We start from the raw sequence: 17,393 nt of genomic DNA, 5'->3' as shown, positions 1-17,393 counted from the left end.
TTCTTTTTTTATGGTTTCCTTCAATTTTTTGAACAGTTTTAAATAGTTGATTTAAAGTCTTGGTCTAAGATGGACCTCATAGATACATATAGAACACTACACCCCAGAACAAAAGAATACTCATTCTTTTCGAATGCACATGGAACGTTCTCCAGAATAGATCATATGCTGGGTCACAAAACAGGTCTCAACCGATACCAAAAGACTAAAATTATTCCCTGCATATTCTCAGACCACAATGTTTTGAAATTGGAACTCAATCTCAAGGAAAAATTTGGAAGAAACTCAAACACTTGGAAACTAAGAACCATCCTGCTCAAGAATGATTTGATAAACCAGGAAATCAAAAATCAATTTAAGCAATTTATGGAGGCCAACGAGAATGAAAACATAATGGTCCAAAACCTATGGGACACAGCAAAGGCAGTCCTAAGGGGAAAATACATAGCCATTCAAGCCTCACTCAAAAGAATAGAAAAATCTAAAATGCAGTTTTTATATTCTCACCTCAAGAAGCTGGAGCTGGAACAGAAGAACAGGCCTAATGCACGCACGAGAAGGCAGGTGATCAAGATTAGAGTAGAGATCAATGAATTAGAAACCAGGAGCACAGTAGAGCAGATCAACAGAACTAGAAGCTGGTTCTTTGAAAGAGTAAATAAGATCGATAAGCCACTGGCAAGACTTATTCAAAAGAATAAGGAAAGGAGCCAAATTAATAAAATCATGAATGAAAAGGGAGGGGTCACAACAAACACCAATGAAATAGGAAGGATCATTAAAAACTTTTATCAACAGCTTTATGCCAATAAATTAAACAACCTGGAAGAAATGGATGCCTTCCTGGAAACCTATAAACTACCAAGACTGAAACAGGAAGAAATTGATTTTTTAAACAGACCAATTAATTATTAAGCGATTGAAGCAGTGATCAAAAACCTACCAAAAAAAAAAAAAAAAAAAAGACTCCAGGGCCTGATGGATTTCCCGGGGAATTCTACCAAACATTCAAAGAAGACATAATACCTATTCTCTTGAAGCTGTTTCAAAAAACAGAAACAGAAGGAAAACTACCAAACTCATTCTATGAGGCCAGTATTACCTTGATCCCCAAACCAGGCAAAGACCCCATCAAAAAGGAGAATTACAGACCAATATCCCTGATGAATATGGATGCCAAAATTCTCAACAAGATCCTAGCTAATAGGATCCAACAGTACATTAAAAGGATTATCCATCACGACCAAGTGGGATTCATCCCTGGGATGCAAGGGTGCTTCAACATTCGCAAATTGATCAGTGTGATAGATCACATTAATAAGAGAAGAGACAAGAACCATATGATCCTCTCAATTGATGCAGAAAAAGCACTTGACAAAATACAGCATCCTTTCCTGATTAAAACACTTCGGAGTGTAGGGATAGAGGGTACATTCCTCAATTTCATAAAAACCCTCTATGAAAAGCCTACAGCAAATATCATTCTCAATGGGGAAAAGCTGAGAGACTTTCCCTTAAGATCAGGAACACGACAAGGATGCCCACTCTCGCCATTATTATTCAACATAGTGCTAGAAGTCCTTGCAACAGTAATCAGACAACAAAAAGGGATAAAAGGTATCCAAATCAGCAAAGAAGTCAAACTGTCTCTCTTCACAGATGACATGATACTCTATATGGAAAACCCAAAAGACTCCACCCCCAAACTACTAGAAGTTATACAGCAATTCAGTAATGTGGCGGGATACAAAATCAATGCTGAGAAATCAGTTGCATTTCTATACACGAAAAATGAGACTGAAGAAAGAGAAATTAGGGAATCCATCCCATTTACAATAGCACCAAAAATCATACGTTATCTCGGAATTAACGTAACCAGAGACATAAAGGATCTATATTCTAGAAACTACAAATCACTCTTGAAAGACATTGAAGAAGACACAAAAAGATGGAAAAATATTCCATGCTCATGGATTGGAAGAATTAACGTAGTTAAAATGTCTATGCTACCCAGAGCAATCTACACTTTCAATGCCATCCCGATCAAAATACCAATGACATTTTTCAAAGAACTGGAACAAACAGCCCTTAAATTTGTGTGGAACCAGAAAAGGCCCCGAATCGCCAAGGAATTGTTGAAGAGGAAAAACAAAGCTGGGGGCATCACAATGCCGGATTTCAAGCTGTACTACAAAGCTGTGATCACAAACACAGCATGGTACTGGCACAAAAACAGACACATAGACCAATGGAACAGAATAGAGAACCCAGAAATGGACCCTCGGCTCTTTGGGCAACTAATCTTTGACAAAGCAGGAAAAAACATTCAGTGGAAAAAAGACAGTCTCTTCAATAAATGGTGCTGGGAAAATTGGACAGCTACATGCAAAAGAATGAAACTTGACCACTCTCTCGCACCATACACAAAGATAAACTCCAAATGGATGAAAGACCTCAATGTGAGACAGGAATCCATCAAAATCCTAGAGGAGAACATAGACAGCAACCTCTACATCGGCCACAGCAACTTTTTTCATGACACATCTCCAAAGGCAAGAGAAACAAAAGAAAAAATGAACTTATGGGACTTCATCAAGATAAAAAGCTTCTGCACAGCCAAGGAAACAGTCAAAAACACTAAGAGGCAGCCCACGGAATGGGAGAAGATATTTGCAAATGACACTACAGATAAAAGGCTGGTATCCAAGATCTGCAAAGAACTTCTCAAACTCAATACACAAGAAACAAATAAACAAATCATAAAATGGGCAGAAGATATGAACAGACACTTTTCCAATGAAGACATGCAAATGTCTAACAGACATATGAAAAAATGTTTAAAATCATTAGCCATCAGGGAAATTCAAATCAAAACCACACTGAGATACCACCTTACGCCAGTTAGAATGGCAAAAATTGACAAGACAAGAAACAACAATTGTTGGAGAGGATGTGGAGAAAGGGAAACCCTCTTACATTGTTGGTGGGAATGCAAGTTGGTACAGCCACTGTGGAAAACAGTGTGGAGGTCCCTTAAAAAGTTAAAAATTGAGCTACCCTATGACCCAGCAATTGTACTACTGGGTATTTACCCCAAAGATACAGATGTAGTGAAGAGAAGGGCCATATGCACCCCAATGTTCATAGCAACATTGTCCACAATAGCTAAATCGTGGAAGGAACCGAGATGCCCTTCAACAGATGACTGGATTAAAAAGATGTGGTCCATATATACAATGGAATATTACTCAGCCATCAAAAAGAACGAATTCTCAACATTTGCGGCAACATGGACGACACTGGAGGAGATAATGCTAAGCGAAATAAGTCAAGCAGAGAAAGACAGTTATCATATGGTTTCACTCATTTATGGAACATAAGAAGTAGGAAGATCGGTAGGAGAAGATAAGGGAAGAAGAAAGGTGGGGTAAACAGAAGGGGGAATGAACCATGAGAGACTATGGACTCTGGGAAACAAACTGAGAGCTTCAGAGGGGATGGGGGGGAAATGGGATAGGCTAGTGATGGGTATTAAGGAGGGCACGTATTGCATGGTGCACTGGGTGTTATACACAAGTAATGAATCATGGAACTTTACATCAAAAACTAGGGATGTACTGTATGGTGACTAACATAATATAATAAAAAAATATTATTAAAAAAATAAAGTCTTGGTCTAGGAAGTCTAATTATCTTAGAGTCAGGGACAGTTTCTCTTGATTGCTTTTTTTTTTAATGTATGGGTCATGCTTTTTTGTTTCTTTACATGGCTTACAATGTTTCTGTTGAAAACTGGACATTTAATAACATAATGTGGCAATTTTAGAAATCGGAGTCTCCACCTCCAGTGGTTTTTGTTGGTATTATTTGTTGTTTTGTTATTATTTGTTTATTTAGTAACTTGTCCAGTCTTTGCCATGAGCCCTGTGTGGATATTGGGGTGCACTTTCAGCACACCTTCAACAGACAGCCAAGCAGGTGACAATTCCACCTTAGCCTTCACTTGCTGTTTGTGCAGATTCCCTGGATTTCTCCCCACCAGATATGAGAGCATAAGGCCTTCTTAGATTTGTCCTGAATATGCACACATACTTGGGCATTTGTACATGGTCTTCTAGATTCTCAGGAAAATTTGGGAGCTTTTCAAAGCCACTATGGACCTCTCATTCCCAAGCTTTTCCTTTTAAACATTCAGTTAGCCTATTTTTGCCCCAGCTGTTATCCAGTGCTTCTAGTAGGCAGCCAAGAAGTTAAACAATTGCCTCTAGTAATTTTCAATAAATGCCCCTGGGAAAAATGTTTTTCACACTGTTCTAGCTATGAATAGGTCTAATAAAGATAGCCTTGTAAGTAGGGTATCCCAAGGAACCTCCAAACAAGTCAAATAATGACAGTTCTCTGGGAATGAGATTTTAAATGAACTCTAACCCTGTTCTGCCCCTTCCTATGGTTGCTAGATTGCTAATTTTCACCATGATTGTAGGCTCTTGATTTCTAAGGCTACCATCAAGAAGGGGTAGGTTGGGAACAGAGCAGCCAAAACACCACAAACTCACTGTTCATATTAAGATTTAGCCATTTTTCTTGAATAAATGTTCTCCTGGTTGCTCTAAGCCTTTGTTTAATTTCTAGTGTCCTGAAAATATTGTTTCTGACTATTTTTGCCAGTTTTTTCTATGTTTTCATGGAGAAGAGAATTTTTGAAGTTTTTTTTTTTTCCTGCACCATTTTCACAGGTATCACTTGCTTACTCCTTTAAATAATTAACAATCATCTTTGAGTAGGCTTTGCCCTTTCACATTTGTTTTTTCAGTTGATCCTCATAGCAGCAGGGATATTTGGTAGGAAAATCTACAAGCATCAATTGAGTTCAGATATTTCCTTCAGGTAATGTTGTGAGGGCAAAGAAATGCTAGTCGCATGTGGAAAATCGATCTCTTATCATTTATACTGACAATGATTTGTGTGTTTGGTAAGGAAAGTTATGTAAATATGAAAAGATAAACTTTGTCCTCAGAGACTTATCAGGAATGCAACCATTTCACATTCTTTCTGTGTCTTCTCTGACCATTAGTTGGACAGGAAGATGCAAGGGTGGGTATGCGTGACGAGATGAGGAAAAAGATAAACTAGGAACTGTGACTGGAAAACCACCACATCAGTTTTCTGTCACAACAACCGAGTGATGTAAGTTCCTTATTTAAACTTTATTGGCCTTTGCCAAGAAATAATAACTACATTGTATAGTTTATTTTAATTTATATAAAGGTAATATGGGGAAAAACTATGATTTACTCTTAAACTATTAATCCTGTGCTAAATATATGTTAAGGTAATTGACTATGAATGCTCTGGAGGCATATGACAGGAAGATGTAACAACCCCAGTAGAAAAAATTACTTGTTTTCCCCAGAAGCAACATTCTAGTCACAAGATTGTTCTAGAAATCCTTACCATAGTTTCGCAGAGGATGTTTTAGGGATAGCCTGCATTAGAATTACTTGAAGGGCTTGTTACAAATGTAGATAGCTGGGTCCTACCCTAGAACGGTGGAATTAGGGCAGCTAGGGTTAATGGCTTGGAATATGCATTTTAGCTTATTAAAGTTTCTGGGAAGAGGCCTTAAACTACTTTTTTAAAAGATTTTATTTATTTATGTGACAGAGAGACAGCCAGCGAGAGAGGGAACACAGCAGGGGGAGTGGGAGAGGAAGAAGCAGGCTCTCAGTGGAAGAGCCCGATGTGGGACTCGATCCCAGAACGCCAGGATCACGCCCTGAGCCGAAGGCAGCCGCCTAACAACTGTGCCACCCAGGTGCCCCCTTAAACTATTTTTTAAAAGATTTTATTTATTCATCTGAGAGAGAGAAAGAGAGCAGGAGGAGGAGCAGAAGGAAAGGGATGAGCAGACTCTGTGCTGGGCGTGGAACCCGACGCAGGGCTCAGTCCCAGGACCCTGAGATAGTTGACCCGAGCTGAAACCAAGAGTCAGATGCCTAACCAACTAAGCCACCCAGGTACCCCAAACTATTATTTTTAGAACAACTTTATAATTAACATAGTAAAGTGCACATATTTAAAGTATGCAATTTGATAAGTTTTGACACATGTATATACCTGTGAAAGCATCACCACAAGCAAGATAATGAACACCAAAAGTTTCCAAATGCGCTTTTGTATTACCTTCCTCCTGCCCTTCCCTTATCTCCCACTGCTTCCCAGGTGGTCACTGATCTTCTTTTTGTCACTATAGATTAGTTTGAATTTTCTGTCATTCCATAAAGAGAATCATACAGCATGTCCTTTGTTTGGTCTGGTTTCTCTCACTCAGCATAATTATTTTGAGATTCATTGATGTTGCATTGTATAACAATAGTACATCCCTTTTAAGTGAGGTGTAGTATTCCATTGTTTGGCTATAACCCAATTTCTTTATCCATTTATCTGTCAATGAATATTTACACTTTCTTGGGCTGTTTTGAATAATGCGGCTATTAATGTTCAAGTATAAGTGTTCTTGTGGACATGTGTTTTTGTTTCTCTTGGGTAATCACCTAAGAGTGTAATGGTTAGGCCATATGGCAGGTACATGTTTACCTTTTTAAGAAATTGCTATCTTCCCAGTTGGTAATACCATCTTTATTCCCACAGTAGCGCATGAGAGTTTCACTGGTTCCACATTCCTCACCAAAACTTGATGTGGTCAGTCTTTTAATTTTAAGCCAGACTTATAATAGGTGTAGAATAGTAGGTTATTGAGGTTTTAATTTGCTTTTTCCTAGTGACTGATGGTCAAGCATCTTTTCATGTGCTTCTTTGCTCTCCATATATCTTTTTTCGGTGAAGTGTCCATTCAAAACTTCTGCTCATTGTTTTCTTATTATTAAGTTTGAGAGGTTCATTTTTATATACCCTAGATACAAATCCTTTATTAGACTTATGCTTTGCTAATATTTTCTTTAAGTGTGGAGCTTATCTTTTCATACTCTTAAGAGTATCTATTGGGGGTGCCTGGCTGGCTCAGTCTCAGGGTCTTTCAGGATTGGTGAGTTCAAGCCCCATGTTGGGCATGGAGTATACTTAATTTTTTTTTAAGAGTATCTTTTGAAGAAGAAGATTTTAATTGTGATGAAATCCAAGTTTTAAAAAATTTATGGATCATATTTTTGGTATGTGCCTAAGAAATCTTTGTCTAAGGTCACAGAGATTATCTCTGTAATTTTACAGTTAGGTTTCTAATCCATTTTGAGATTTTTGTTTGTTTGTTTTGGTATATGGTGTGAAACATGGATCAAAGTTCAGTTTTTTTGTTTATTGGTGTCCAGTTAGTCCATTACCATACCATTTCTCCAGTTGACTAGTTATATAAGTGCATCCATTTCTGGATGCTCTATTCTGGTCCATTGATCTATTTCTCTATCCTCACATCAATACTTTACTATCTTGATTCCTGTAGCTTTATAATAAGCCTTAAAATCAAATCCTTCAACATTGCTTTTCCTTTAAAAAAATTCTATTTAAATTCCAGTTACTTAACATACAGTGTAATATTAGTTTCAGGTGTACAGTCAAGCAATTCAACACTTACATGCAACAGCTGATGCTCATCACAAGTACACTCCTTAACTCCATCACCTATTAACCCATTTTCCCCCACTTCCCCTCTGGTAACCATCACTTTATTCTCTGTAGTTAAAGTCTGTTTCTTGGTTTGTTCCCCCCTCCTTTTTTCCCCCTGAGCTTATTTGTTTTGTTTCTTTAATTCCACATATGAGTGAAATTCCATATATGAGTGAAATTATATCACAAATTATATTTGTCTTTCTCTGATTGACTTATTTCCCTTAGCATTATACTCTCTAGCTCCATCTATGTCCTTGCAAATGGCAAGATCTTGTTCTTTTTTATAGCTGAGTAATATTCCATTGTGTATATATACTACCCCCTCTTTATCCATTCATCAGTCAGTGGACATTTGGGCTCTCTCCATAGTTTGGCTATTGTTGATAATGCTGCTTTAAACATCGGGTTGCATATACCCCTTCCAATCTGTATTTTTGTATCCTCTGGGTAAATACCTAGTAGTGTAATTTCTGAGTCATAGGGTAGTTCTATTTTTAATTTTCTGAGGAACCTCCATACTGTTTTCCAGAATGACTGCACCAGTTTGCATTCCCATCAACAGTGTAAGAGGGTTCCCCTTTCTCCACATCCTTCCCAACACCTGCTGTTTCTTGTGTTGTTGATTTTAGCCATTCTGCCAGCTGTGAGATGATATCTCACTGTAGTTTTGATTTGCATTGTCCTGATAATGTGTGATGTTGAGCAACTTTTCATGTGTCTGTTGGTCATCTGTATGTCTTCTTTGAAAAAATGTCCATTCATGTCTTCTGCCCATTTTTTAATTGGATTGTGTTTTGGGTATTTAGTTTTATAAGTTCTTTATGTATTTTGGATACTAACCCTTTATCAGATATGTCATTTACAAATATTTCTCCCATTCCTTAGGTTTCCTTTTAGTTTTGTTGGTTGTTTACTTTGCTGTGCAGAAGCTTTTTATTTTGATGTAGTTATAATAGTTTATTTTTGCTTTTGTTTCCCTTGCCTCAGGGAACATATGTAGAAAGAATTTGCTGTGGCTGATGTCAAAGAAGTTACTGCCTGTGTCCTCTTGTAGGATTTTTATGGTTTCAGGTCTCACATTTAAGTGCTTAATCCATTTTGAATTTATTTTTGTGTATGGTATAAGAAAGTGGTCCAGTCTCATTCTTTTGTATGTTGCTGTCCAGTTTTGCCAGTACCATTTGTTGAAGTGACAGTCTTTCTCATTGGATATTCTCACCTGCTTTGTCAAAGATTAATTAACAATATATTTGTGTGTTCATTCCTGGGCTTCTGTTTTGTTCTATTGATCTATGTGTCTATTTTTGTGCCAGGACCATATTGTTTTGATTACTACAGCTTTGTAATATAACTTGAAGTCTGGAATTGTGATATCTCCAGTTTTGCTTTTCTTTTTCAAGATTGCTTTGGCTATTCAGTGTCTTTTGTGGTTCCATACAAATTTTAGAATTGTTTGTTCTAGCTCTGAAAAATGCTGGTGGTATTTTGATAGGGATTGCATTAAATGTGTAGATTGCTTTGGGTAGTATGGACATTTTAACCACATTTGTGCTTCCAATCTATGAGCATGGAATGTCTTCCCATTTCTTTGTGTCATCTTCTATTTCTTTCATCAGTGTTTTGTAGTTTTCAAAGTATAGGTCTTTCACCTCTTTGGATAGGTTTATTCCTAGGTATCTTATTGGTTTTGGTGCAATTGTAAGTAGTATTGATTCCTTGATTTCCCTTTCTGCTGCTTCATTATTGATGTATAGAAATGCCATGCAGCAACTTCTTGCTAGACAGTCTTCAAAGCAAAGGAAACAAAAGCAAAAATGAACTATTGGGACTTCATCAAGATAAAAAGCTTCTGCACAGCAAAGGAAACAGTCAATAAAACTAAAAGGCAACCTATGAAATGGGAGAATGTCTTATCAGGTAAAGGGCTAGTATCCAAGATACATAAAGAACTTACCAAGCTCAACACCCAAAAAACAAATAATCCAGTCAAGAAACAGGCAGAAGACATGAACAGGTGTTTCTCCAAAGAAGATATACAAATGCCCAACAGACACTGAAAAAATGCTCCACATCACTTCTCATCAGGGAAATACAAACCAAAAAACCACAATGAGATACCACCTTATACCAGTCAGAATGGCTAAAATTAAGAAGACAGAAAACAACAAATGTTGGTGAGGATGTAGAGAAAGGGGAACCCTCTTATACTGTTGATGGGAATGCAAGCTGGTACAGCCACTCTGGAAAACAGTATGAGGTTCCTCAAGAAGTTAAAAATAGAGCTACCCTACAATCCAGCAACTGCACTACTAGGTATTTACCCCAAATATACAGATGTGGTGAAACAAAGGGGCACCTGAACCCCAATGTTTATAGCAGCAATGTCCACAATAGCCAAAGATGTGATATATATATATATATATATATATATATATATATAGAAAATTTATAATATATAATATAATATATGGTAATATTATATATATAATTATATAATGTATTATATATATATATACACACACACACATATAATGGAATATTACTCAGCCATCAGAAAGGATGAATATTTGGCATTTGCATCGACGTGGATGGATCTGGAGGGTATTATGCTAAATGAAATAAGTCAATTGGAGAAAGACAATTATCATATGGTTTCACTCATATGTGGAATATAAGAAACAGTGCAGAGGACCATAAGGGAAGGGAGGGAAAACTGAGTGGGAAGAAATCAGAGAGGGAGACAAACCATGAGAGGCTCTTAACTATGGGAAACAAACTGAGGGTTGATGAAGGGGAGGTGGGTCGGGGGATGGGGTAACTGGGTGATGGGCATTGAGGGCATGTGATGAGATGAGCCCTGGGTGTTATATGCAACTGATGAATTGTTGAACACTACATCTGAAACTAAATGATGAACTATGTGTTCGCTAATTGAATTTAAATTTTAAAAAAAAGAGAGAAAAAAGAAGAAAAAAAAAGAAATGCAACAGATTCCTGTACACTGATTTTGTATTTGCTGACTTCACTGAATTCATTTATTAGTTTCTAGCATTTTTTGGTGGAGTCTTTAGATTTTCTATATACAGTATCTTGTCATCTGTAAATAGTGAAAGTTTGACTTCTTCCTTGCCTGTTTGGATGCCTTTTATTTCTTTTTGTTGTCTGACTGCTGTGGCTAGGACTTCCAGTACTAGTTTGAATAAAAGTGGTGAGAGCGGACATCCCTGTCTTTTTCCTGACTGTAGAAGAAAAGCTCTCAGTTTCCCTCTATTTGGGATGATATTAGCTGTGGGTTTTCCATATATGGCCTTTATTATGTTGAGGTATGTTCCCTCTATCCTGCTTTGTTGAGGGTTTTTATCATGAATGGATGTGTACTCCGTCAAATGTTTTTCTGCATCTGTTGGAATGATCATATGGTTCTTATCCTTTCTTTTATTAAGGTGATGTATCATGTTGATTGATTTGTGAATACTGAACCACCCTTGCCACCCAGGACTGAATCCCACTTTATCATGGTGAATGATTCTTTTAATGTATTGTTATATTTGGTTTGCTAATATTTGTTGAGGATTTTTGCATCTATGTTCATCAGAGATATTAGTTTTAGTTATTTATTTTTTTTTGTGGTGTCTTTGTCTGGTTTTGGTATTAGGGTAATGCTGGCCTCAGAATGAATTGGGAAGCTTTCCTTCCTCTTTGGTTTTTTGGAATAGTTTGAGAAGAATTTGTATTAATTCTTCTTTAAATGTTTGGAGAATTCTACAGATAGCTGTAAAGCTATCTGGTCCTGGACTTTTCTTTGTTAGGAGTTTTTGATTACTGATTCAATTTCTTTGCTGGTTATTGGTCTGTTCAAGTTTTCTATTTCTTCCTGTTTCAGTTTTGGTAATTTATATGTTTTTAGAAACTTATCCATTTCTTGTAGGTAATCCAATTTGTTGGCATACAGTTTTTCATAATATCCTCTTATAATTGTTTGTATTCTGTGGTATTGGTTGTTATTTTTCCTCTTTAATTTGTGATTTTATTTATTTGGGTCCTTTCTCTTTTCTTTTTGATAAGTCTGTCTAGAGGTTTATCACTTTTATTAATTTTTCGAAGAACCAGCTCCTGGTTTCATTGATCTGTTTTTTTTTTTTTAAGTTTCTATACCATTTATTTCTGCTCTAATATTTATTATTTCCTACTGCTGGCTGTAGTCTTCATTTGTTGTTCTTTTTCTAGCTCCGTTAGATGTAAGATTAGGTTTTTTACTTCCTTCTTGAGGTAGGCCTGTATTGCTATGTACTTCCCTCTTAGGACTGCTTTTGCTGTATCCCAAAGGTGTTGGACACTTGGTGGACTCATTCATTCTTTAGTAGTATGTTGCTTAACCTGTGTGTATTTGTGGTCTTTCCAGATTTTTTCATGGGGTTGACTTCTAGGTTCACAGCATTGTGGTCAGAAAAGTTTGTATAGTATGACTTCAATCTTTTTGCATTTGTTGAGGCCTGTTTATGACCTAATATGTGATCTATTCTGGAGAATGTTCTGGGTGCACTTGGAAAGAATGTATAGTCTGCTGTTTTAGGATGGAATGTTCTGAATGTATCTGTTAAGTCCACCTGGTCCAGTGTGTCATTCAAAGACATTGTTTACTTGTCAATTTTGTGTTTAGATGATCTGTCCATTGATGTAAGAGGGGTGTTAATGTCTCCTACTGTTGTTGTATTATTATTGATTATTTCCTTTATGTTTGTTAGTAATTGTTTTATATATTTGGGTGCTCTCATGTTGGGTGCATAAATATTTATAATTGTTTTATCTTCTTGTTGGATTGTCCCCTTTATTATTATATAGTGCCCCTCTTTGTCTCTTGTTACAGTCTTTGTTTTAAAGTTCAGTTTGTCCAGGACACCTAGGTGGCTCAGTCGATTAAGCATCCGAGTCTTGATCTCAGTTCAGGTCTTGATCTCAGGGTTGTGAGTTCAAGCCCTGCATTGGACTTCACACTGGGCATGGAGCCTACTTAAAAAAACAAATAAAGTACAGTTTGTCCAATAATTATTGTTACTCCAGATTTCTTTTGACATCCATTTGCATGATACATGTTTTTCCAACCCCTCACTTTCAATCTACATGTATCTTTAGGTCTAAAATGAGTCTCTTGTAGGCAACATATAGATGGGTCTTATTGTTGTTGTTGTTGTTGTTGTTTTAAATCCATTCTGACACCCTATGTCTTTTGATTGGAGCATTTAGTCCATTTACATTCACAGTAATTATTGATAGATATGTATTTATTGCCATTTTATTACTTGTTTTGTGGTTGTTTCTGGAGATTTTCTCTGATCCTTGCATACCTTTCTCTCTTTCACATTTTGCTGATTTTCTTTAGTGACATATTTGGATTTATTTCTCTTTATTCTTTGAATGTTTATCAGTGTTTTTTGATATATGGTGACCATTAGGTTTGTATATAATGTCTTCTGCAAATAACAGTCTATATTAAGTTGATGGTTGTTCAAGTTTGAACCCATTCTTTTCTCCTCTCCTCCCCATGTTTTAAGCATATGTTATTATATTATATCCTTTTTTTGTGTGTGAGTTCCTTGACTGATTTTTACAGAAATATTCATTTTTACTGGTTTTGTGTTTCCTGGTTTTATATTGTCACTTTTTGGTCTCTCCTTTCCACTTAAAGAGTCCCCTTTAATTTGTTGCAGGGCTGGTTTAGTGGTCACAAGCTCCTTTAGTTTTTGTTTGTCTGGGAAACTCTTTTTCTCTCCTTCTATTATGAATGATAGCCTTGCTGGATGAATATTCTTGGCTGCAGATTTTTCCTGTTTAGCGCTTTGAATATATCATACCACTCTCTTCTGGCTTGCCAAGTTTCTGTTGAAAAATCTTCAGCTAGCCTTATGGGCTTTCCCTTATAAATTAATGACTTCTTTTGCTGCTTTTAAGATTTTTCCTTTATCAGTATATTTTACAAATTTAATTACCAAATGTCTTGGTGTTGGCCTGCTTTTGTTGATTTTAATGGGAGTTCTCTGTGTCTCCTCAATCTGGATGTCTGTTTCCTTCCCCAGATGAGGTTAAGTTTTCAGCCATTATTTCTTCAAATAAATTTTCTGCCCCCTTTCTTCTCTCTTCTTCTCCTGGGACTCCTATAATATGAGTGTTATTACATTTGATGGAGTCACTAAGTTCCCTAAGTCTATTCTCACTTTGCATAAGTTTTTTCCTCTCATTTTGTTCATCTTCCTTGCTTTCCATTAGTTTGTCTTCTAGGTCATTAGTTCATTTCTCTGCTTCTTTCAGCCTGCTTTCATTGCATCAAGCATGTTTCTAATCTCACTTATCGCACTCTTCATTTCTGATTGATTCTTTCTTAGCTCTTTTATGTCTGTGGTAAGTGTCTCACTGATGTCTTTTATTCTTTTCTCAAGCCCAGTGAGTATCCTTATGATCAGTTCTTTAAATTTTCTATCAGGCAAGTTACTTATATCTGTTTCACTTAGATCTCTGGCCATGGCCTCATCTTGTTCTTTCATTTGGGATGAATTCCTCTATCTTGGCATCTTGTCTAGGTCTCGTCTTCTTCTCTATGCTAGAAAAACCAGTTATATCTTCTGCTTCTGAAAATAATGGTCTTATAAAGAAGAAGTCATGTAGTGCCCTGGGCCTGGTGCTTCAGGTATTATCTTCAGTGTGTGCTGCATGCACTCTGCTATTGTGTTCTGGCTGCTCTATCCTTCAGGCCAGTCATCTGCAGAGGCTCTTCTTGACTGCTGTGAGCAGTGTTTGGTCCCTGGCCTGAATGTGGCAAGTGTTAACTAAGTGTGCTCTGGTCTGCTTGTGAAATGAGACCTGTCACCACCTCCACCAGAACTGAGGCCTTGCAAAACTGTCTGACTGGGAGACGTGGTGTGGGCAAGGGTTTGTACTGGTCTTCTGGGAGAGGGGCCCACCAAGCTGGGACTGAGGCAAGTGTGCCTGAGAAGAGTAGTTCCACTGGAGTGCATGGGTTGGGGCTTGGTGTAAGCAAGTTAGGCAGCCAGTGTTGGAACTGCTTCCTGCAGGTGGTTCTATATTATGCTGAGTGGTGGGGGAGGGAAATGACACCAACTATCTCCTTTGTTTCCAGAGAGGCATCTCCATGAATGCCGCCTCTCAGGAACACACTCTAAGAAAAGCAAATAGTCTCTCCACTGTGTGCCTCAGGCATTCTTCAGATCACTATTGCCATGCTGTATGGTCCAGGGTTGTTTGCCTGCCTTCTCTCCAGGAGCAGCTTGGTGTCCTCCAGGCTCTATCCCAGCCAAGCCCACTGATCTTTAAGATTCCAGGCTTTCAGCCCTGCTGGTTGCAAGAACTCATGAAAATTCAGCCCCTCTCATTTTCCAAGCCAGTGGCTATGGGGAAACGTTCTCCTTGTGCATTCCCCTGTGTGCTCCTCTCTCTCTCACCCTTCTCTGCGATCACGACTCCCTTCCCTCTGCAGCAGCTGTGATCTCTTTCTCCCCTAAACCACATCTCTGCACTTGCTACCTTCCTCAGTATGGCCTTTTCTCTCCCTTTAGTTGTGGAGTTTGTTCTGTCAGTCTTTAAGTCAATTTCTGGAGTATTTAGGATGATTTGACAGTTATCTAGTTGTATTTGTGGGATGAGGTGAACCTAGAGTTCTCCTATTCCACCTCCATATTCTGTTCTTCCTTTTTAAAGTTGTTTTGGCTGTTCTACATTGTTTACATTTCTGTGTGTATTTTAGAATCAGCTTTTCAATTTCTACAAAACTTGCTGAAATTTTGCTTGGTATTGTGTAAAATCTGTACATCAACTTAGTAAGAAAGGACATCTTAACAAAATTGTTCTTGATTGACAATTTAGATTTTAACTGAATCACCCTGCCCTGCTCTGCCCCACACAAAAAAGACACGTGTTTGTTATGAGGACATGACATTTATTCAGTTAACAATTCAGAAATACATTCTCAAGCCCTTCTGAAGTCCTAGCACTATGCTTCCTAGGTTGTGACAGTAATGTAAAATCTAAATAAGAAGCAGAACCCCACATGGAATATTCTCCAGAACAGATCACATGATAGGCCAAAAAACAAGTCTCAATAAATTTAAGAAGATTGAAATTATATCAAGCATCCTTTCCAACCACAGCAATATGAAATTAAAATCAAGGGGTGTCTGGGTGGCTCAGTCAGTTAAGCATGCAACTTTTGATCTCAGCTCAGGTCATGAGCTCAGGGTTATAAGATTGAGCCCTGCGTTGGACTCCAAGCTGGGTGTGGAGCCTGCTTGGGATTCTCTCTCTCCTCTCCCTCTGCCCCTCCCCCCAAAAAAATCAGTTACAGGAGGGACACCTGGCTAGCTAGTCAGTAGAGCATGCAACTCTTGATCTCAGGGCTGTAAGTGAGCCCCATGTGGTGTGTAGAGATTACTTAAAAATGAAAAAAATTGGGTGCCTGGGTGGCTCAGTTGGTTAAGCGTCCAACTCTTGGTTTCATCTCAGGGCATGATCTTAGGGTCATGAGATCAAGCCCCACATTGGGCTCTATGATGGGTGTGGACCCTGCTTGAGAGTCTCGCTCTGTCCCTCCCCCATCTCCCAGCTCTCTCTCAAAAAAATGAAAAACAAACAAATAAATAAATAAATAAATAAAAATCTTTAAAAATCAGTTACAGGAAAAAACTAGAAGAAACACAAAAACATGGAAGCTAAATAACATGTTTCTAAACAACCAATGGGTCAATGAAGAAATCAAAGTAAAAACAAAAGAATACTTGCAGACAAATGAAAATGGAAACACTACAGTTCAAAATCTTTGCAACACAGCTAAAGCTCTTTTAAGAGGGAAGTTTATAGTGATACAGACATACCTCAAGAAAGAAGAAAAATCTCAAATAAACACTTTAACCTCACATATAAAGGAACTGGAGGGCACCTGGGTGGCTCAGTCAGTTAAGCAACTCTTGGTTTCAGCTCAGGTCATGATCTCAGGGTTGTGAGATTGAGTCCTGCATGGGGCTTCATGCTCAACAGAGTCGGCTTGTCCCTCTCCCTCCCCCTCTGCTTCTGCCCCCACTTGTGTGTGCATGTGCTCTCTCTAAATGAATAAATAAAATCTTTTTTTAAAAAAAGGAACTAGAAAAATAAAACAAACCCTAAAGTTAGTAGAAGGAAGGCGGTAGTATAGATCAGAGTGGAAATAAGTAAAATATAGACGAAAAAATAGAAAGGATCAATGAAACTAAGAGTTGACTCTTTGAAAATTAAACAAAACTGATAAACCTTTAACTAGGCTCATCAAGAGAAAAAGAGAGAGGACTCCAATAAAAGCAGAAATGAAAGAGAAGTTACAACTGACACTAGAGAAATACAAAGGATTATAAGAGATGACTACAAAAAATTATATGCCAACAAATTGGACAACCTAGAAGAAATGGATAAATTCCTAGAAACATACCATCTTCTAAGACTGAATCAGAAAGAAATAGAAAATCTGAACAGACAATTACTAGTAACAAAATTAAATCAGTAATTAAAAAACAAAAACAACTCCCAACAAACAAAAGTCCAGGTCCAAATGGCTTCACAGGTGAATTCTACCAAACATTTAAAAAAGAGTTAAACCTTTTTTCTCAAACTATTCCAAAAAATAGAAGAGGAAGGAATGCTTCCAAATTCATGCTATGAGGCCAGCATTACCCTGACACCAAAACTAAAGATACTATTAAAAAAGAAAATTACAAACCAATATTAGGGGATGT

General features: G+C 37.5%; 1 protein-coding gene across 1 annotated transcript in view; it reads left to right on the top strand.

Moving 5' to 3' along the window:
- Positions 1–17,393, top strand: part of MCF2L2 (MCF.2 cell line derived transforming sequence-like 2) — a 257,951-nt gene that overhangs the window by 221,929 nt on the left and 18,629 nt on the right. The window contains exon 26 of the mRNA XM_048214906.2: positions 5,075–5,098. Coding sequence (XP_048070863.2) covers positions 5,075–5,098 — 24 coding nt within the window. The remainder of the gene's footprint in view (positions 1–5,074; positions 5,099–17,393) is intronic.

Source organism: Ursus arctos, unplaced genomic scaffold, assembly GCF_023065955.2.
Source record: "Ursus arctos isolate Adak ecotype North America unplaced genomic scaffold, UrsArc2.0 scaffold_4, whole genome shotgun sequence".
Lineage (NCBI taxonomy): Eukaryota > Metazoa > Chordata > Mammalia > Carnivora > Ursidae > Ursus > Ursus arctos.
This window is presented reverse-complemented; position numbering and strand designations above follow the sequence as displayed.